At 56.3% G+C, this 22,360-nt stretch overlaps 1 protein-coding gene across 1 annotated transcript in view; it reads right to left on the reverse strand.

Moving 5' to 3' along the window:
- Positions 1 to 2,438: 2,438 nt before the first annotated feature.
- The window catches only part of CLPB (ClpB family mitochondrial disaggregase), a 94,081-nt gene continuing 74,159 nt past the window's right edge, over positions 2,439 to 22,360 (reverse strand). The window contains 9 exon segments of the mRNA XM_074152671.1: positions 2,439 to 3,171; positions 3,837 to 3,941; positions 4,487 to 4,606; positions 5,198 to 5,271; positions 8,275 to 8,431; positions 11,314 to 11,475; positions 13,921 to 13,965; positions 15,609 to 15,664; positions 17,872 to 17,949. Coding sequence (XP_074008772.1) covers positions 2,920 to 3,171; positions 3,837 to 3,941; positions 4,487 to 4,606; positions 5,198 to 5,271; positions 8,275 to 8,431; positions 11,314 to 11,475; positions 13,921 to 13,965; positions 15,609 to 15,664; positions 17,872 to 17,949 — 1,049 coding nt within the window. The 3' untranslated portion in view covers positions 2,439 to 2,919.

The following is a 22,360-nucleotide window of genomic DNA, read 5'->3' on the forward strand; positions in this document are numbered from 1 at the left end:
GGGGATGGGATGGGATAAGATGGGATGGGATGGCATGGAATGGGATGATGATGGGGATGGAGATGGGATGAGGATGGAATAAGATGGATGGGATGGGATGGCATGGAATGGGATGGAGATAGGAATGGAGATGGGATGGGGATGGGGATGGAGATGGGGATGGGATGGAAAGGGAGGGGATGGGATGGGATAAGATGGGGATGGGATGGGGTGGGGTGGCATGGGGTGGCATGACACAGAATGTCACATCATGTCACGGCGTGTCGTGGCGTGGCACGGCACAGCCCGGCATGACACGGCAAAACACGGCAGAGATGGGCACAGCGGCGGCGTGGTGTGACGTAGTGTGGCGGCACAGTGTGACACGGCACAGCGTGACAGGGTGTGACACGGCACGACACGCCCGCCTGGCCACGGGCTCCCCGCTGTCCCCTGTCACAGCCTCAGCGTCACGCAGCACTGCCCTGCACAGCCACACGCACTAGTGCACTCCTGTGCACACCCCTGCGTCCTCCCATGCACACCAGTGCACACACTAGTGCACCGCTATGCACGCACACGTACACGCACGGGTATGCATGCCCTCCCACGCACCTTGTGCAGACACATCACTCCTTACTGCACACTCATGCGCCACGCACATATCTGTGCACACACTAGTGCAGTCCCATGCGCACGCTAGTGCACTCCTGTGCACACACATGCACATCTGTGCACATAATGCACTCTCACGCACACCCGTGCACGCACTAGTGCAGTCCTATGCACACGTGTGCAGAGACGTGCACACCCTGTTGCACACTCACCTACCCGTGCACGCACTAGTTGCATGCCCATGCACAGGAGTGCACACATGTTCACACCTGTGCACACACTAGTGCACTCCCATGCACACCACGGCACGGGGTCGCCGTCCCCCCCCCCTCGCACCCCCCCTGGCCAAGACCCCCCCCCCTCCCAATTTCCAGCCCCATTTCTCATCCCCCCCCCAGGGTTGTGGGGCCCAGCTGGTCCCAGGGTGGCCCCGGTGGTCCCACGGCCACTCCGGGCCACCCCACGGGGGGGGCGACAGGACCAGGGCACCCACTGGCCACCAGCCTGGGTTGGAGGGGGGGGTGCGGGGGGGGGGGCAGTTCCATTTCCTTCCCCCCCCCCCGCCCCGGCAGCTCCTTTTTGGCAGTTTTTCCCCCTTTTCCAGCCTCGCACCCCAACATTGAGCCCCACGGGGGGGGCAGGGGGGGGAGGGGGGGCACAAGGTGACAGGGGCGGGAAGGGTGAAGGCAGCTCCCCCCCCCCCCCCCCCCCTCCCCCAAATCCTCATATTTTCCCTGAAAAGCGAGGGTCAGCGCCGGAGGGGACACTCAGGGATGGGGACACCCCCCCCCCCCTCCCCCCCAAAAAGCTGCTCCCAGGGGAGACCCTCCATCCAGGTCCCCCCCATCCCGGGGAGGGACAACTGCAGCTCCCCCCCCCCCCCCCCGACCACCAGCCAGCCCTGGGGACCCCCGGGGACACGTCCTGCCCACGAGTGACATGGGACCCCCGGGGATGTGTCCTCCCCACGGGTGACGTGGGACCCCCAGGGACGTGTCCTGCCCACAGGAGATATGGGACCCCTGGAGACATGTCCTGCCCATGGGAGATGTGGGACCCCCGGGGACGTGTCCTCCCCACGGGTGACGTGAGACCCCCGGAGCCGTGTCCTACCCAGAAGTGACATCGGACCCCTGGGGACATGTCGTGCCCACAGGATGTGGGACCCCCGGAGCCGTGTCCTGCCCACAGGTGACATCAGACCCCTGGAGACACGTCCTGCCCACAAGATGTGGGACCACCAGGGATGTGTCCTCCCCACGGGTGATGTGGGACCCTCAGGGACATGTCCTGCTCAGGGAGACATGGGACCCCCGGGGATGTGTCTTGCCCACAGGTGACATGGGACCCCTGGAGACATGTCCTGCCCATGGGAGATGTGGGACCCCCGGGGACGTGTCCTCCCCACGGGTGACGTGAGACCCCCGGAGCCGTGTCCTACCCAGAAGTGACATCAGACCCCCGGGGACATGTCCTGCCCGCAAGATGTGGGACCCCCGGAGCCGTGTTCTGCTCACGGGTGACAAAGGACCCCCAAGGACGTGTCCTGCCCAGAAGTGACATCGGACCCCCGGGGACACGTCCTGCCCACAAGATGTGGGACCCCCAGGGACGTGTCCTGCCCACGTGTGACGTGGGACCCCAGGAGATGTGTCCTGCTCACGGGTGACAAAGGACCCTCATGGACTTGTCCTGCCTGTGGGTGACACGGGACCCCTGGGGATCTGTCCTGCCCACAAGATGTGGGACCCCCGGGGACGTGTCCCACCCACGGGTGACACAGGACCCCCAGGGACTATCCCTGCCCCCCCCAGCCCCTCCTGCACCAGGCGCCGCAGCTCGTTCCGTGCACGTTTATTGCAATAAATACAAGAGAAACGGGCAAAATAAAGACTCCAGAGTGTCTGGTGGCTTTTACAACCGAACTGTCACCCACTCGGTCCCTGTCCTACCCCTTCTGTCCCCCCCACTCCCCCCCCCCCCGCCGCAGTGGGGCAGGACGGATCCAGCCCCCGTGGACGCCCCGGATGGTCTAGAAATTTGCTTTTCCCTGTCTCAAAAAAAAAAAACCCCAAAAACCCCACCCCAAACGCTCCCGCACCTTTTCTCGCACCCCAGGACCCTCCACCTGGATGTCCCCAAACGGGACGTGGCACCTTCAGCCCCCTGAGTCCACCGCCCCCCCCCCCAGAGGAAGATGGGGTGGGCAGATGGGGCAGCTCTGTCCCGTCCAGCCCTCACCCAGGTGGCCACGCGGCACGTTCCCGAGTCTCCGGCCACTTAATTGTCACCCCCGTGTCACCCGCGGGCTCCGGGGGAAGGTGCCTACAAGAAGTAAGCGATGTTCTCGGGGTTCAGAGGCGCCTGGATGTCCAGTTTTCGGGATTTGCTGTCTTTTTCCACGATCTCCAGCCTCAAGGTGGGGGCTTTGGTTTTCTCGGCCGCCGGGGAAGAGCCCTCCTGGCTTTTCAGCAGCTGCTTGTCTGAGTCCTCCACCGTGATCCTCAAGGTGCAGCCCCGGGGCAGCAGCTCCTGCTCGTAGGCGGCCGCCAGTTGGTTGACCACACGCCGTTCCACCTGATGGAGAAAAACCAGCCCCTCCATCAGAAACCCCGCCCAGATCCCCAGAATCATGAAATTCTGGGATGGTTTGGGTGGGAAGGGACCTTAAAGCCCACCTGGTTCCATCCAGGGACACCTCCCACCAGACCAGGTTGCTCCAAGCCCCCTCCAACCTGGCCTTGAACCCCTCCAGGGATGGGGCAGCCACAGCTTCTCGGGGCAACCTGGGACAGGCTCTCAACCCATCCATCCATCCATACACTCACCCATTTATCCATCCGTCTGTCCATCCATCCATCCATCCATCCATCCATCCATCCATCCGTCTGTCCATCCATCCATCCATCCATCCATCCATCCATCTCCCCATCCATCCATCCGTTCATCCATCCATCCATCTCCCCATCCATTCATCCATCATCCTATGGCTCCTCTCCCTCATCCAGAGTCCCTCCCCAGCTTTCCTGAAGCCCCTTTAGGGACTGGAAGGGGCTCCAAGGTCTCCCTGGAGCCTTCTCTTCTCCAGGCTGAACCCCCCCCAACTCTCTCAGCCCCCCCTCCCAGCAGAGGGGCTCCAGCCCTCCCAGCATCTCCGTGGCCTCCTCTGGCCCTGCTCCAGCAGGTCCCATCAGGAGCGGGGCTGGAGACAAAACTCCACCGAGCTTCATCCTTGGCTTTACCTCGTGTTTGATGGAGCGGGCCCCGTAGTGCAAGTTGTAGCCGTCGGCCAGAACGTCCATGACCTCCCTGTCCCAGAGGAGGGTGATGTTGTGCCTCGCCTTGGCCTGTTGGGTGAAGAAGAGGAGGAGGAAGAGTTACCGATGCCTTGGAGGAACCCCAACACCCCCTTCCTTGGGCGGTGGGGAGCACGGTGGGGTGTGAACATCCCTGGGCCCAGGAGGAAAGGACACAGAGGTCCTCCAGCCCAGACCCACCAAAGCAAGGGGTCCCCCCAATTCTTATTTCTCCCCCCACCCCCCGGCGAGCTCAGGTGTGCAAAGACCAATTAGACAATTAGACAATTAACGGCTCTGAACGTGGCCTGAAGCTCAACCTTGCCCCAACGCAGGAGGAACCGTCCCCCACTGGCCCAAGAGGTCCCTCCGCCCCAAGGAAGGTCCTCTCCTGTTGGGATGAGACCCCGGTGAAGATGTGTCTTTGCTCTGCACCTGCCTGGGGGGGGGTGTGTGTGTGAAGGCTTGGGCAGGCATTCCCCCCTCCTCCTCCTCCTCCTCCTCTTCCTCCTCCTCCTCCTCCTCCTCCTCCTCCTCCTCCTCCTCCTGCCATCACTCGAGAAGTCACCCCCAAAGCCAGGGGATGAATTTTTTACCTTCTTGGCCCAAAAATTCAGCTCCTTGTTGACGAGCTGGATGAGCTCCGAGTGGCAGAAAGGCAGAAAATAGACGATTTCATTGATCCTCCCCAAAAATTCGTCCCGTCGGAAGTGGGCCTGCAGGGGACAAAGGGTGTGGGGGGGTCAGTGGGGACAGGGCTGGTGGCCCCAGGAACTCCCCCAGGGATCTCCTCCATCTCCAACATCCACAGAATGAGGCCCCCACAGCCATCCCACCCCATGTTGCCGGAGCTGGGATCACCAGGAGAACCCCTCAGGATGGATTTGGGGAGAAGGATGGATTTGGGGAGAAGAATTAATTCTTCTGGAGATGGGGAGAGGGACTGGAAAGGGACCTCTCCTGCAGGGGAGGACCAGATCCAGCCTCTGCTGTTGTTTCTCCCACCCCAAATTCTTCCAGTAACACCCCTTGATGTTCTCCTGCTCCGAGGGTCCCACCTGAGCCTCCCACTGGGAGAAGAAATTCATGAGCAATTCAAATGGTTTGGGTGGGAAGGGACCTTAAAGACCACCCGGTTCCATCCAGGGACACCTCCCACCACACCAGGTTGCTCCAAGCCCCCTCCAACCTGGCCTTGAAGCCCTCCAGGGATGGGGCAGCCACAGCTTCTCTGGGCAACATTGCATCCAATGACCAAAGCTTGGGATACCTGAAACATCAGTCATGAAAAAAACCCCCATCTGTACCTTCAAGATGGGGCGAATCACCTTCTCCTTGAACTGCTTGGAGATGGTGATCTTGTCAGTCACCTGGACGTCCTCTGAAAGGCAGAAGAAGGCGGGGGGAGGGTCGGTGGGTAAGGGGGGACCTGCCCAGATGTGGGATGGACGAGCCAAGAAGAGTGACAAGGAGCTGGAGGTTGGGCAGGTGGGTGAGATCCCGAGGGGGCTTGAGAACTCACCTGGAACCTCCACAGGTGCCACCAACCTCTTGGAATCATGGAATGGTGGAGGTTGGAAGGGACCTTTGAGATCATCAAGTCCAACCATCAACCCATTCTCCAGGCTGAACACCCCCAGCTCCCTCAGAAGTTCTCCAGACCCTTCTCCTTGTGCTCCAGACCCCTCACCAGCTCCGTTGCCCTTCTCTGGACACGCTCCAGCCCCTCCGTGCTTCCAGATGGTGTCTACTTCCTACATCTCCACACGTTTAACTCCAGGATGCTCAGAGGGAGATCCCTCCTCACCTCCAAGATGCTCCGGGATGGGTTCCTGACACACAGGGTGGTGGAGAAAAGACCCAAGGTGGGTGGTGGGAGCTTCTGAGCCGGTGACGAGGACAATTGCACCCCCAGCAGCGGCAGAAGGGGCCGTCGGGCTCCACCAGTGCCAGAACCCAAGGAAATGCTCCAAAATCACCTCTTTTTCTCCCGTGATTGGTGGGAGGACACTGGCGCTGGGTTGGGGACAGGGACAGCCCCAGCCCAAGGTGTAAACGGAGCCGGGGCTGGGGGGGGGTGGGGGTGTCTGTGTTTTTAATATTTGGCCCATTTCACCTCCCCTTTTCCAGCTACGAGACACCGAGGGGGTTTTCCAGTGTCACCGGAGCGTTGGAGAAGGCAGGAGAGATGGAGGTGGCCCTGATTTTGGGGGGTTTTCCAGCTGGATGATGCACGGTTCCCCCCAGCAGACGCTCGGAAATGCTGAGGAAGGGGGGGGGTTTGTTCATTTGGGGGGGTTTTTCCGGCCGGATGGTGCGGGGTTTCCCCCGGCAGACGCTCGGAGATGCTGCGGAAGCAGCTCCTTCCCTCCGTCTTTCCATTTATCCCAGCTCCTGGCCCTGCCTCCGGGAGCTTCTCCCAGGCCCAGAGCCGAGGAAATCACGAGGAGAAATTCCCCGAAATTTAAGTGAGGGCAGGTTTTTGAGCCCCCGAGAGCATTTTCCAGGGCGGCCGCCTCCTCTACGGTCCCAGAAATTAAAATTCAATGTTTTCCTCCTTTAGCAGAAAAGCGCTTGGCATTTAAAAATGTTACTGCGGAAAGTTCAGTTGCCGGCGTGTCCTTTCCCTGCTTTGATTGAAGTCGTAAAGGTTCTGAATTAAGGCAGCTTCGGCGTCTCCTCAGGAGAAAAAGGAAGAGACGGCGAGAAAGAAGCTGGAAAACACATTTGAGGCCAAAACCCAGGTTTTTTTTTCCCCTGCTCCCCCGGAGGTGATGCTGTGGTTCCTGGGAATTTCTTCTGCAGATCTCATCTCAATCTCCCCTCTTTTGGTTTAAAACCCTTCCCCCTCCATCCCCTTTCCATCCGTCCATCCATCCATCCATCTGTCCATCCATCCATCCATCCATCCATCCGTCCACCTGTTCATCCATCTGTCCATCCATCCATCCATCCACCCATCTATCCATCCATCCATCCATCCATCCATCCATCCATCTCTCCATCCATCCATCCATCCATCCATCCGTCCATCCATCTCTCCATCCATCCATCCATCCATCCATCCACCCATCTCTCCATCCATCCATCCATCCATCCATCCATCCACCCATCTCCCCATCCATCCATCTATCCATCCATCCATCCATCCATCCATCCATCCATCCATCATCCTATGGCTCCCCTCCCTCATCCAGAGTCCCTCCCCAGCTTTCCTGGAGCCCCCTCCTTTAGGGACTGGAAGGGGCTCCAAGGTCTCTCTGGAGCCTTCTCTTCTCCAGGCTGAACCCCCCCAACTCTCTCAGCCTGTCCTCACAGGCTCCAGGGATATAAATCCTTCTCCAAAGGCAAGAGCTTGAGGAAACGGTCCTGAATAGCGAGGATTTCAGAAGAAGATGAGCCCAAAGCAGAGGTAACACAGGAGGGAGAACATCGGAGATTGAGGGGTGGGACTTCTCAGCAGGAGATCACCCCAGAACCATTTCCCAGACACAGAGGACCAGCAGGAACATAGAATCATGGAATGGTTAGAGTTGGAAGGGACCTTAAAGATCATCGAGTTCCAACCCCCCTGCCCTGGGCAGGGACACCTCCACTAGAGCAGGTTGCTCCAAGCCCCATCCAGCCTGGCCTTGAACCCCTCCAGGGATGAGGCATCCACAACTTCCCTGGGCAACCTGTTCCAGTGCCTCACCGCCCTCACAGGAAAGAATTTCCTCCTAATATCTCATCTAAATCTCCCCTCTTCCAATTTAAAACCGTTACCCCTTGTCCTGTCACTCCATCTCCTGACAAAGAGTCCCTCTCCGGCTCTCCTGGAGGCTCCCTTCAGATATCGGAAGGCTGCTGTGAGGTCTCCCCGGAGCCTTCTCTTCTCCAGGCTGAACAACCCCAGCTCTCTCAGTCTGTCTTCATAGGGGAGGTGCTCCTGCCCTCTGATCATCTTCGTGGCCCTCTGCTGGGCCCGTTCCAACAGGTCCGTGTCCTTCCTGTGTTGAGGACTCCAAAGCTGGACACAGAACTCCAGGTGGGGTCTCGCGAGCGCAGAGTAGAGGGGTAGAATCACCTCCCGTGACCTGCTGGCCACACTTCTCTTGATGCAGAACATCTCTGAGGCTTCCCCACATCTCCAGGGCAGGGAGGGATGAGCAGGTGAGAGGCACTGAAGCGTCTGGGAAGATACTCATGGAGCTAACGGGCATGGATGTGCCTCCAACAATGACAGAACTCCTTGGCCAACTCCCTTGGAGGAGTCTGCAGCTCCCCAACTGGCAGAAGAAGGGCTGAGCTGGGGTCAGATGAAACCAAAGGGGCTGGAAGGAGGTCGACGCTGTAGGAAATTGGGGTACGACATCAAAAAACACATCCCACCCCCCCCCAATACCTAAGTTTTCGGCGATCCTGTTCTTGCTCATCTCCAGGGCCTCCTGCCGGAGCTGCAGGGCGTGCTGGGCGATCTCCTCGCTGGCCACGTTGGAGGTCATGATGAAGATGGCATCCTTGCAGTCGATGGTCTTCCCCTTCCCGTCCGTCAGTCTGCCCTGCAACGACACCGGGGACATCACCAGCGGCGTGAGCGGGGACCAGGGGACGTGTCCAAAACACGAGGAACAAGGACACGGGTCCCATTTCCACCGCCCCCCAAGTGGATTTATTTCGGGTGGCAGAGGATGAAGAAGCCCCCACCTCTCCCAGGGATCACAGATGGAAACCTCCATCCATGGAAGCCCTGGGAGATGCTTCGTCGGGGGGAGATTGGGCTGGGGCAGCCCATGGACCTGTTGGAGCAGGGCCAGAGGAGGCCACGGAGATGCTGCGAGGGCTGGAGAACTGGTGTGGACTGGGGAGAATGGTTTTAAACTGGAGAAAGGAAGATTGAGATGAGATCTGGGGAAGAACTTCTTTGCTGTGAGGGTGGTGAGACCCTGGCCCAGGTTGCCCAGAGAAGCTGTGGCTGCCCCATCCCTGGAGGGGTTCAAGGCCAGGCTGGAGGGGGCTTGGAGCAACCTGCTCTGGTGGGAGGTGTCCCTGGATGGAACTGGATGGGCTTTAAGTCTTTTAAGTTTGATCTTCCCACCCAAATCTTTCCACGATTCCATGTTTCTATAGGGCTGCCCATACGTAACTCAACAGTCTGTGACCCTCTGCCAACCTCCTGCTGTGGTTTTGGGTCTGACCTACGGGCTCTGGTGACCCCAATAAGCGCAGCTGAAGTTACTGTCACCTCGTGTCTCCGTCCCACCCCTCTATCACAGGCCGTTGCCCCTTGGGCAGGCTCCAGGGACTCTCAGACAGTCCAGGTTCTTGGCTCAGTTGTTCTTGGATATTGGGCTTGGTCCTGGAGAGGCTGAGATGTGGGACGTTCCCCTATGTGGGCTCTTTTGTGGGGGCAGAGTGGGCCCCCTCAGGGGTTGGTGCCTCAAAGATCTCCACCACCATTGTCCAGATGTTCATCAAAGCCCTCCACACCGGTAGGTTCAAAGCCCCTCCTGGCACCGTGGCCATCCAGGAGGGCAGAGGGGGCTTTCTGGTGGTCCAAGAGGACCATGGGCAGGGACAGGCTGGCCGTAGCCTCACCAAAACCAGGCAAAACCAGAATTATCCTGCAGAAATCAGCGGGATACGGCTGTAACGGAGGGATCTAAGTGATGGAGAGAGCAATAGAGAGCATCCCTCACGCCCGCGGTGGCATCAGCCCTCCTCCTGCCAGACCAGAGACCCTTCAAAAGTACCGGTTCTCTTGATGAATAAAATAAAATTTAAAAAAAAAAATAAGAGAGAGAAAAATAAGGAAAAAAAAAAATAATAAATAAGCAGCTCCTCGGGCAGTTCCTTTCCTCGCTCCGTCTCCGGCAGCAGATCTCCAGCACCACGACACAAATCCTCCTTGGGTGCTTGAGATTAACATTTGGGGTTATTGCCCTGTCAAGCGCCTGGCGCAGGAATTGATTTCACATTGAGCGGCTGCCGCCGCCGCCGTGATCTATGCAGGAAAAAACGCCGTTATTAATCCTTCAAAGGAAAAAAAAACAAAACAAACCAACAAACCAGCCCCAAGAGCTCCCAGCGCGTTGCTCTGGAGCTTGGTTGCCTCCGAGGATGGAGTAGGACCTTCAAAATAAGCTGAAAAGCTTGTGGGCAATGGGGTGAGGGCTCGGTAGAAGGTGCGGAGCCTGGAGACACGTTCATCCCTGGTTGCCACCAGCTCGCGTGAGGGACCCACGGCTGCCTGAGACAGTTAAACATCCCTCAGAGACCAGCAGACACTGGAGGACTCCAAAGTCATGGAGTTTGTGCTCCCTTCCTTGGGCAGTGTCACGCATGGAGATGTCTCGTGGAGCTAATGGGCATGGATGTGCCTCCTACATCGACAGAACTCCTTAGGTACCCCCTTGGAGGAATCTAGAGCTTCCATCTGGGAATTCAGCGGTCTCCAGAGGAGGCCAACACGCTCCTGGGGATGCCAAGGAGGAGTCTCATGGAGCAAATGGGCATGGACGTGTCTCCAACATCATGAAACTCCTTGGGTACCTCCCTTGGAGGAGTCCAGGGCTTCTATCTGGGACCTCAGTGGTGTCCAGAGGAGGCCAACACGCTCCTGGAGATGCCAGGGCGGAGTCTTATGGAGCTAATGGGCATGGATGTGCCTCCAACATCCATAAAACTCCTTGGCCAACTCCCTTGGAGGAGTCCAGGGCTTCTATCTGGGACTTCAGTGGTCTCCAGAGGAGGCCAACACACTCCTGGAGATGCCAGGGAGGAGTCTCATGGAGCTAATGGACGTGGATGTGCCGTTTCCTGGTGTTAAAATGGAGAAGGGTTGACCGGTTGGCTCACATTTTTTTTTTGGAAGGGACATTTGCCACTTGACTAGAGACGGTCTTGGGCAACCAGCTCTAGGTGGCCCTGCTTCAACAGGGAGGTTGGAGCCCTTTGTAGGGCTATGAAGATGATGAGGGACTGGTGCATGTCTCTGCTGAGGAAAGACTGAGGGACCTGGGGCTGTTCAGCTGGAGAAGAGCAGACTGAGAGGGGATCTCATTGGTGCTCATGACAAGAGGAAACGGCCTCAAGTTGCCCCAGGGGAGGTTGAGGATGGAGATTGGGAACAATTTCTTCCTGGAAAGGGTTGTGAAGCCTTGGCAGAGGCTGCCCAGGGCAGTGGTGGAGTCGCCATCCCTGGAGGGATTTCAAAGCCGGGCAGAGGTGGTGCTGAGGGCCATGGGTCAGTGGTGGGTTTGTCAGTGTTGGGTTCTATTCCATGGTCTGAAAGGTCCCTTCCAACCCCGATGATGCTCTGCTGTGCTATCTCCAGCATTTCAGCTCCACTCCGGGACATCTCCTGCAGCCGATGTCCCTTGCACCACTCGCCATCACCTTCCCAACGGTTCTTCCAAGCTCTGCCCCCCAAATCCAAATTTACCTCGTCAAACAACTGCAGCATGATGGTGAGGACATCTGGGTGGGCTTTGTCGACCTCGTCAAAGAGGACCACGGCGTTGGGGCACTGCCTCAGCTTCTTGGTGAGCTGCCCGCCCTCTTCGTGGCCCACGTAGCCCGGCGGGGAGCCGATAAACTTGGCGACCTAAGAGGAGGCAAGAGGAGATGCGTGAAGGTTGACCACGGGGAAGGGAAGCCTCTCGGTTCTGAGCAGCTCAGCAGGAAGCCATCGCTCTTCCCTGCCGAAAAATCAAGTTTTATAATCTTTGTGACACTTAATGCACCCCAAGTGTCCCAAAATGAGCTTAATCAGCAACAATTTGGTAAAATCGCCCCATCCCTGGAGGGGTTCAAGGCCAGGTCGGACGGGGCTTGAAGCAACCTGGTCTGGTGGGAGGTGTCCCTGAATGGAATTGGGTGGGCTTTAAAGTCCCTTCCCGCCCAAACCATTCCATGATTCCATGATTCTATGTCCCGTGAGGGATCTGAGGATCTTCCCCATAAACATTGGAGCTGCTGCGTTGCTTTATGGAGTTGGAGAAGAAGGAGGAGGAGGAGAAGGAGGAGGAGTCACCAGCTGGGACCTGGGAAGTCGATGCCTTGAAGGGAAGGAGGAGGAAGGAGCTCAGAAGGACGGGTCCAAGATGGGAGCACTGGTTTTCTCGGCATTTCTGGCTGCCAAGGGCTGGAGCCCTGCCCCCTGGCTAGAAAAGCTCCAGAAAATGTGTTATTTTCACCCAAAGCAGTGAAAGCGAAGGGGTGGGGGAAGAGGAAAATAAAGGCTTGATGGCAGCTGGCCTGACGGGTGGGTCACGATAGGGTCCTGCACCGGAACAGTGAAAAATAGACAAAAATAAAGCCCCGTTGGTAATTCAGGGCAAAGGAAGAGGAATATAAATGTGAGAGCTGAAATCCTGCGCCCGGAGAACGACACGGGGCAGAGCAAAGGGAAGGAATAAAGTAGGGAATTGCGGCGAGAGTGATATTAATTTTTCCAACAAACGAGGAGCAGGAGATCCTTGTCTTCTCGGGGAGCCCGGGGAGCCCCACGTAGCCCCGGGAGCCGGGGAACGAAGGCAAGGAATTATCTGCCATGGGCTCGTTTCTGCTCTGGTGGTCCCAGGTCAGCGGGATCCTCCCTCACCTCTGTATCGTGGCCGTGGGATGTTTGGGGAGGGGGATCACGGATCTGCGCTGGCAGGAAAATCGGCACGAGGGAGCCTCTTGGATGGGAGAATCATGGAATCATGGAAGGGTTTGGGTGGGAAGGGACCTTCAAGACCATCCAGGGACACCTCCCACCGGACCAGGTTGCTCAGAGCCCCCTCCAACCTGGCCTTGAACCCCTCCAGAGATGGGGCAACCACAGCTTCTCTGGGCAACCTGGGCCAGGGTCTCAACCCATCCATCCATCCATCCATCCGTCCATCCATCCATCCATCCATCATCCATCCATCCATCCATCCATCCATCCATCCATCTCCCCATCCATCCATCCATCCATCATCCATCCATCTCCCCATCCATCCATCCATCCATCCATCCATCTCCCCATCCATCCATCCATCCATCTCCTCATCCATCCATCCATCCATCCATCTCTCCATCCATCTCCTCATCCATCCAACCATTTCTTCCCCACATCTCATCTCCATCTCCCCTCTTTCCGTGTCAAACCCTTCCCCCTCCTCCTAGGGCTCCCCTCCCTGATCCAGAGTCCCTCCCCAGCTTTCCTGGAGCCCCTTGAGGGACTGGAAGGGGCTCCAAGGTCTCCCCGGAGGCTTCTCTTCTCCAGGCTGAACCCCCCCAACTCTCTCAGCCCCCCCTCCCAGCAGAGGGGCTCCAGCCCTCCCAGCATCTCCGTGGCCTCCTCTGGCCCCGCTCCAACAGCTCCATGTCTCTCCTGTGCCGAGGACTCCGGAGCTGGACACATCCCATATTTCCAGCGTTTGGGTGCACCTCACCCACGGCATCAATAAAACCCCCAAAATATCCCAATACAGCCAGGAAAGAAAACCATTATGAACCGCTCTCAGCTCAGCCCTTGCAGCTTTTTGGGGGAGACAGAGCCCTCCATAAATAAGGATTTAGGGTCCCCCCAGCTCCGGGGGTGACCCTGGTGAGATGTCCCCCCCTCTCCCACATCACCAGAACGGGGCAGGAGGTGTGATGGGAGGGGTGGGCTCTGCACCACCATCCCGTTTCCTGCTGTTTCCCCCCCAAGTTTTCCCCACGGGAGGTACGCGGAGGTGGCAATCCCGCACCGGAACCCACAAACTTAAAGCTTTTCTTGCTCCTCGCTCTCTCTTCCTGATTTTTTTGAGTTAAACTTGCCTTTTTCTGGCTGGTATTTCCCAAATATTCCATTTGCTGCAAAGCCCGGAATAATTCCTTTTTCACTGCCCATTTTTGGGGGGAAGGTGAAAGGAATTTGGGAAGGTCCAGGGTGAGAGGGGAGATGCTCCAGCAGCAGCGAGGAGATGCTCAGCATCCCCCCCCCCAGGGCAGGGACCAAACGTTGGGGAACGAGGGAATTGAGAAGATTTGGTTAAATTATCCATTAAATTCCTTGGAAGCCCCATTTACCAACCTCGTGCCTCTCCTGGAACTCCGACATGTCCAGCCTGATGAAACCCTGCAAGAAAAAGAAGTCCTTAAGGTGATATTTGATGATTAATGGGGGATATTTGATGAATCTACTCAAAGCTTCGCTGCGTTGAGAAGGTTCCTCCAGAAGCAGGAGGGTGGGGCTGGATGATCTTTAAGGTCCCTTCCCACCCGAACCATTCCATGATCCGCTGGGTTTGCCACTCTCCTGCGAAATGCCGGTGTTTGGTGGCGGCGGGGTAAGAGATGGACTCCGGTTTAGGGCAGATTTCAATTCAAAGCAGCCACATTTCCTTGGAAAATGGTAAAAAACATCCCAGGGTGGAGCGAGGTGGACAAAACCGGGGTCCCACCACCGTCTCGGTGAACGTCCCTGCAGGATCTGCTCTGCTTTGGTCCAGCCCTGCTCCTGTTCCTCCTCCATCCCCATCCCATCCTTTGGGAACGTCCAGCCTGTGACTGATTTCCCCACGGGATGCTCGGCCGGGCACGGAGGGACCTTCATGTCCCAGCCCTGGGAGCCGGGGGTGAAGGTCCTCGAGAGGTGGGAGCCAGGATTTATTGCTCACGGAGGAGGCGATTACAGAAGGATGAGGAAAAGAAACCAGAAAAGCCCATTTTTTTTTTTTATAGCGTCGTTTTACTTTTGATCTGCTTTTCATGCCTCTCTGGGGACGGTCCGGGGCAACTGGGCCAAGGTGGTCCTGACTGGAGCTGGGGAGTGGGATGAGATGGACCTTCAGATGGACCTTCAGAGGTCCCTGATGATTCCACCACGCTGTGATTCTGTGGGTTGTTTTACCTCGTGTCCCTTCCCCGCTGGGGGATGTTGGGGGGAGGAATGAATCCCACGTGGGCGCAGGGGACAACTCTGCTGGTGTCCCCTCCTCTCCCACGGCTCCCACCCCTGCGCCGTCCCCCGTTCTCCATGGGAACAGCCCAAAGGCTTAAATGGGAATCGAGGAGCCCGGCTTTAAACCCTGGGTGTTTTAAAATCTTAGATATTTGGTGACACACAGCTGGGAGGAGCGGGTGACACACCAGAAGGCTGGGCCACCACCCAGCGAGACCCAGACAGGCTGGAGAGCTGGGGGGAGAGGAAGCTCATGAAGTTCAACCAGGGCAAGTGCAGGGTGCTGCACCCGGGGAGGAATAACCCCATGGACCAGGACAGGTTGGGGGTGACCTGCTGGAGAGCAGCTCTGAGGAGAAAGACCTGGGAGTCCTGGTGGCCAACAAATTGACCATGAAGCAGCAACGTGGTCAATGGTCTCCTGGGGGGCATCAAGAAGACCATGGCCAGCAGGTGGAGGGAGGTCATCCTCCCCCTCTGCTCTGCACTGGGGAGGCTCCATCTGGAGCACTGGGACCAGTTCTGGGCTCCCCAGTTCCAGAAGGACAGGGAACTGCTGGAGAGGGTCCAGCGGAGGCTGCGAGGATGATGAGGGACTGGAGCATCTCTCTGCTGAGGAAAGGCTGAGGGACCTGGGGCCGTTCAGCTGGAGAAGAGCAGACTGAGAGGGGACCTCATGGACGCTGAGCAAGAGCTAAAGGGCGGTGGGGGGCAAGAGGATGGGGCCAGACTCTTCCCGGTGGTGCCCGGGGACAGGACGAGGGGCCACCCCCTTACCCCGGGGGCAAAAAAAAAACCCCCCCCCCCCCCCATCTTACCTTTTTGACGTCCTTATGGATGTACTTGGCCGTCTGCTTGGCCAGCTCCGTTTTACCTGGGCCAGAGAGGGGGAAGAAGACGACTCGTATTAAACCCCAGGTCGTCCACCATCAAGCTCCCTCCTCCCGCCCCCCCCCCTCCCCTCCCCCCCCCATAACCAATATAATGGATTTTTTAAATTTTTTTTCCTGCAAAAAAAGCACTGGTGGGAAGAGGGATTCCGGGGAATAACACCCCGCCGGGAGAGCGGGAGGGGTTGTCCAGGTTGTTTGGGTTTTAATAGCTGATTTTTACACGGTAAGTAGAGAAATCGCTATTTCCCCCCCCCCCCCCCAAAAAAAAAAAAAAGGTCTAGAATTTCGGGGAAATTGGGATGTTGTGTCTTTCTTTGATTTATACATAAAATTCTCGGATAAGAGGCATCGGTAACGAGGCAGATCCGCGCTGACGTGGACAAACACACACATTGCAGCTCACGGAAGGGCTGGATCCTCTCCTCCATCCGAGGAAAAATGTCATAAAACAGGAAAAATCCCTGTCTCCGGCAGAACCAGTAAAACTGGGGCTTTCCCACTGGGTTTAGTGGGTTTATTTGGGTGGAAAACGTGGCCGGTTCAGGGTTCTCAGGGGATGCTCCGTGGGGTAACACCCATCCGAAGCCCGTCTGATTCCATAGAATCAGGGAATGGAATAGGATATATCCACGTGATATCGAGCCACGCTCGGGAAAATAAACCCTTTGGAGCGTTAGGGCGGGGAGGAGGAGGATGGATGCGAAGAAACAACTCTCTTAATTAAAAAATCACGGCTTAAAAAGCCAAAATCACGTCTTTTTCAGCCAAAGCTGAAAAACAAACAAACAAACAAAAAAGACAGGATTACTGGAATATCGCGCTTTTTCCCCGGTCCCACGGGGCGAGGAGGGATTTGGTGGGTGGCGGGATCTGCGGGATCCATTCGTGAGATGACCCCAAAAATAAAGGGCGGCGAAAAAACGGGAATTCAGCAGGAAGGCTGCGCCGACGGATTCCAAACGGCTGCCAAAATCCGGCGGTTTTGGTTCGGTCGGAGCTTTGTTGCCTCGGGAGGTCGCAGATGCCAAGCTCATCGGGATATAGGGATCCTAAGCTCGTGGGGATGGATACAGGAGCATATACATCGTGTGTGTGTGTATAAAAAATGTATAGATAAATATATATATATATATTAAAAAATATATAAATGGGTCTTTAAAGTGCTTCCCTGCCGTGGGAAATCTACTGAAATGTGAGGACACCTCGGATATTGGGGCTTTTGGGGGGTTGTTACACCGAGACCTACAAAACCCACCCATTCGGCACGATAAAATTCCCGGCTGCTCCGCTTTCCCGTTCCAATATCCGTTTTTAGGGCCGTAAAAGAACCCAAAGCCCCTGGAAACACAGGGGTGTTGGGAGAGCGGATAACTGACATTCCTCAGCCTTCAGACCCGCTATAAGGAGCTCAAAAAGGCTCAAAACCCCCTCCTCCTCCTTTTCTTACTGGTTTTATACTGGTTTTATACTGGTTTATCAGGAAGCCAGGGGTTACCTTAACCCCTCCGTCCCCGGGAGCCAACGGAAGGAGGAGAAGCACCGAGGCCGCTTCAAATGTCACAGCTCGGTGATTTTAAGGGAGGTTTTATTTGGTTCGTGGGGTTTTTTTTGTTGTTGTTGGTTTGTTTTTTGGTTTTTTTTTTTGTGATGTTGTTGGGTTGTTTTGTTGTTTGTTTTTTTTTTTTGTGGTTTTGTTTTTGGTTTTTTTTTGTTTTGTTTTGTTTTTTTGTTTTTTTTTGTTTTTTTTTCCCCTGGGTAAAAGTCATTTTGCCCATTCCCTGGACTGATCAGCTGTCGTGTCCCATTTGGCTCCTGCTTGGAGGACAAATATTCCGGGTGTCAATAAAAAAAAAAAATCCCGCGGCTACGGAGGAGGAGCGGGACGAGGGGGAGACTGGATTTGAGGGCAGCAAACGTCTGCGCTGTGTGTGTCCCCCCCCTGCCCCCCAATTCCCCACCTTCGGGGGGGGGGGTGGGAAGGCATTCCCGCTGCCAAAATACACCACTTTTAATAGGAAAACTGCCCCTTTTTGGGAGCGGGAAGGGCAGAGGGTGCCCGGGATGATTCGCCCCGCTGGAGCAGGGATGGGGGGGGACCGGTTGGAGGGATGAGGGTGGCATCTCTCACTGGTGGAGACGGCGCCCCCCCTCCTCCCCCCATCTCCGTTATCACCCCTTATTCCGTTACCTATTCCAGAGGAGCCCAGGAAAAGAAAGACCAGGGGATGCTCCTCGTCGTACCAGCCGTTCTCCTTCCTCCGAATAGCTGCGTTGAGCCAAGGAAAACAAAAGAAAGTCGGGGGGGGGGGGGGGGTTGGGTTTGGGGGGGGGGGGGAGGCATATAAATCAATGACACAAAAGCAAGTATAATTATCACTAAGTATACACTGTGTTTTACTGCTCTCTGCCCACTCAAAGTCCTGGCTGCCATTAGTGCTATCTAATTTGATTAGGCAGCCAGGGCCCCAGAGACACCTAACGAGGTTAGCATGGATTTGGAGAGCTGCCCAGAGCAGATTTCGGATAAAGTTTTCCAGGATGTGCACTCAGCGTTGCCTTGGAGACGGCGGGGACGGGGGTGGGGGGGACAGGGAGGGAGGGCTGGATGGAGGGATGAAGGAAGGGAGGAAGGATGGAGGGAGGGAGGAAGAGAAGGAGGGAGGGAGGGATGGATGGAGAAAGGGAGGGAGGGAGGGATGGATGGAGGGATGGAGGGATGGATGGATGGAGAAAGGGAGGGAGGGATGGATGGAGGGATGGAGAAGGGATGAAGGGAGAGAGGGAGGGAGGGAGGGATGCAGGGATGGATGAAGAGAGGGAGAGAGGGAGGGATGGATGGAGGAGAGATGGAGGGAGGGATGGAGGGAGGGAGGAAGGAAGAGAAGGATGGATGGATGGAGGGATGAAGGGAGGGATGGATGGAGGGATGAAGGGAGGGAGGAAGGATGGAGGGAGGGAGGAAGGAAGAGAAGGATGGAGGGATGAAGAAAGGGAGGGAGGGAGGGATGGATGGAGGGATAGATGGAGGGATGGATGAAGGGAGGGATGGATGGAGAGATGGAGGGAGGGATGAAGGGAGGGAGGAAGGAAGAGAAGGAGGGATGGAGGGATGGAGAAAGGGAGGGAGGGAGGGATGGATGGATGGAGGAGGGATGGAGGGAGGGACAGAGGGATAGAAGGAGGGATGGACTGATGGATGGAGGGAGGGATGGACGGATGCATGGATGGATGGATGAGTGAGTGGATGGATGGAGGGATGGATGGAGGGATGGAGGGAGGGAGAGATGGATGGAGGGAAGGATGGATGGATGAAGAGATGGAGAGAGGGAGCGATGGATGGAGGAGGGATGGAGGTAGGGAGGGAGGGATGGAAGGATGGAGAGAGGGAGGAAAAGAGGGAGGGAGGGATGGATGGATGGATGGATGGAAGGATGGAGGGAGGGAGGGATGGAAGGATGGATGGATGGATGGATGGAAGGATGGAGGGAGGGAGGGATGGAAGGATGGATGGATGGATGGAGGGATGGAAGGATGGAGGGAGGGAAGGATGGAGGGAGGAAGGGAAGCAGGCATGGGGGAAAGGAGAGAGGGATGGAGGGATGGAGGCATGGATGGAGGGATGAAGGGAGAGACAAAGGGATGCAGGCGCAGGGGGAGGATGTGAGAGACGCCACATTTCCAGCCCACAAGTCAACCTTTCTGCCAAAAAAACATGTTTGAAGAGGTTTATGCATTATTTCTCGCATGCGAATGGAAAGAGGGACTGAAGGTCACAAAAGCCCTGAACTGGTGCAAGTCCAGCTCTGTACTGGTGAGGGGTCTGGAGCACAAGTCTCGTGAGCACAGGCTGAAAGAGTTGGGGGGGTTCAGCCTGGAGAAGAGAAGGCTCCGGGGAGACCTTGGAGCCCCTTCCAGTCCCTAAAGGGGGGGCTCCAGGAAAGCTGGGGAGGGACTCTTGATGAGGGAGGGGAGCCCTAGGAGGAGGGGGAAGGGTTTGACACGGAAAGAGGGGAGATGGAGATGAGATGTGGGGAAGAAATGGTTGGATGGATGGATGGATGGATGGATGGGAAGATGGATGGATGGAGAGATGGATGGATGGATGGATGGATGGATGGATGGATGGATGGATGGGGAGATGGATGGATGGATGGACGGATGGATGGATGGATGGGTAGATGAGGAGATGGATGGATGGATGGATGGATTGATGGATAGATGAGGAGATGGATGGATGGATGGATGGGTAGATGAGGAGATGGATGGATGGATGGATGGATGGATGGATGAGGAGATGGATGGATGGATGGATGGATGGATGGATGGATGGGTTGAGAGCCTGGCCCAGGTTGCCCAGAGAAGCTGTGGCTGCCCCATCCCTGGAGGGGTTCAAGGCCAGGTTGGAGGGGGCTCGGAGCAACCTGCTCTGGTGGGAGGTGTCCCTGGATGGCACTGGATGGGCTTCAAGGTCCTTTCCAACCTGAACCACGTTATTTGTAAGGTAGAAAAACGAAATCACAGCGTGAAGAACGGAGGGGAATCACCCCGAGACCCGCAGCTGGTCAGAGCTTTTAAAAATAAAGCTTTTTACACGTCGCCGGACGAATGGAACCGCGAATCTCTGCTTTTCAGTGGCGCCCACAGCAAACCCGGGAATAAAACCGCGTCTCCTCTCCTTTTCCTGCCTCCCATCCCCAAACCTCAGCCTCTGCCTTTGTCCCTCTCACCCCTGGGCTCCCAGATGCCCCTGTCTCCAGTTTTCTCCGGCAGGAGGGAGTAACAGTAACCTGCAAAATTGGAGAATTCTGAAATTTGACCCCAAAAAGAACGCCGGCCCACAAAACCCTCTGCTTGACTGGGAAAAGAAGAGATCCCTAAGAAAAAGCATCCTGGTTGGGCCTCGCGGAGAGGTCTTCCTGCAGGAAGAGCAATAAATACTCAAGAAATATTTCCATTTTGCATGTAAAAAAGGGTTTACACAGAGAAATATTTAAGGAATATTCCCATTTTTCACCCCAAAAGGGCGCTGGACATCGCAGCCCAGAGACGGCGGGTGAAACGCTGCCCCGTGCCCGCGGGAGATGAGGCTGAACGGAGGGTTTGAGGTAAAATAGAAGCAATTTTCTCAGTAATTTTCCTTTTCAGCTCAGCTTCTTCGCACGGGAATCCGCCTCGAGGCTCTTGGAGCGGCTGCCGTCGGGGAGAGGACGCTGGCTGGACTGGGGAGACTGGGGCAGGGTGGGATTTGGAGAGGATGAGGATTCATAAAATAATAAATAACTAATAAACTAAGAAAAAGAAGTGCGAAGGCGCAAGCGAGCCCCGAAAACTGCAAGGACAAATAATTAATTAATCTGAGGAGGTTAACGAGGAGGGGTTTGAGGGTCGGCTTGACCGGGGTCGTTAAGCATCTCCAGGAGAACCCACAGCATCGGCTCATCCAGGGCACAAAATCAACGCGCTCTGGGGGGCTGGATGAATCCAAATTAGCAATAAGGCCCAACGTTCGTTAATTATGAGGGTGATTAACCATTGTAGGGCCTTACGAAGAAGAGCGTGGTTGAATCCCCAATCTCTGCAGGGAAAGACTGGGACCTTCCTGAAGTGGCGGTGGCTCGGCCAGGAGATGAAGGTGACGCAGGGGGTCAGCCCCAAACAGCCAAAAAAGCCCAATTTAACCTTAAAATCCATTACGGAATCACAGAATCTCATTAAGGGGCATTTTACCCAGCGAAAGGGGACGGTGACGTGAGCGGGGACACGAGCCCCAGCGCCACGAGGACGTGCCGATTAATGCCCGGACGCCATCGAGATGCATTACCCTGTGCAGTAAGCCAGGCTAATTAGTCCTGACTCTCGTCAAAGCTTAATTAGCCGGGGCGTAGAGCCAGGCTGAGGGACTGGCCCCGACTCTGTTCGGCCCAGGGCGTCCCATCCCGCTCCTGCCCTTTACGGCAGCGAAACGCGAGGTCAAGACGCCCGGGACGGAGAGATTTTATAAAAACGGATGGGGAATAATGAAAAACTGACAATTTCTGCCGTTATCGCGGCCAGAGATAATAAAAAATCGTCAGCTTTTGCTCGGGGGCACAGAGTGACCACTGGCAGGGGTCAAGGCGTTCGACGGGCCGGAGGCAGCGAGGTTAAATGTGGCTTTTTTTCACTCCCCTCCGCGGTGGGATACCCCGATTTTATTTATTTATGGATGAAAGCTCGTCTCTCTCAGAGCAAAATAAACCACCCCGTAAAAAGCACCGTGAAGTGATTGAGGGGAAAGCGTTGATCGTCGTGAGTTACATCGACAGAGCGAGGAGACGTTTCACTACAAGCAGCCTTAAAACGATGCGGAATTCTGGCCTCGGTGGTCTTCAGGTTTGAAAAACCTGCAAAAATGCGGGTTGTCACCAACGAGGGGCCACCACAACCCCCAGGTTTTGTGGCCACGACCGTGGGAGGCTCTTCTCACAACCCCAGGTCTTGCGGCCATGGCCGTGGGAGGCTCTTCTCACAAACCCACGGCCATGGGAGGTTCTTCTCACAACCACAGGTCTTATGGCCACGGGCATGGGAGGGTCTTCTCACAACCCCAGGTATTCTGCCCACAGCCATGGGAGGGTCTTCTCACAACCCCAGGTCTTGTGCCCATAGAAGGGTCTTCTCACAACCTCAGGTCTTCT

This window comes from Numenius arquata, chromosome 1 (assembly GCF_964106895.1).
Source record: "Numenius arquata chromosome 1, bNumArq3.hap1.1, whole genome shotgun sequence".
In the NCBI taxonomy this organism is placed as follows: Eukaryota; Metazoa; Chordata; class Aves; order Charadriiformes; family Scolopacidae; genus Numenius; species Numenius arquata.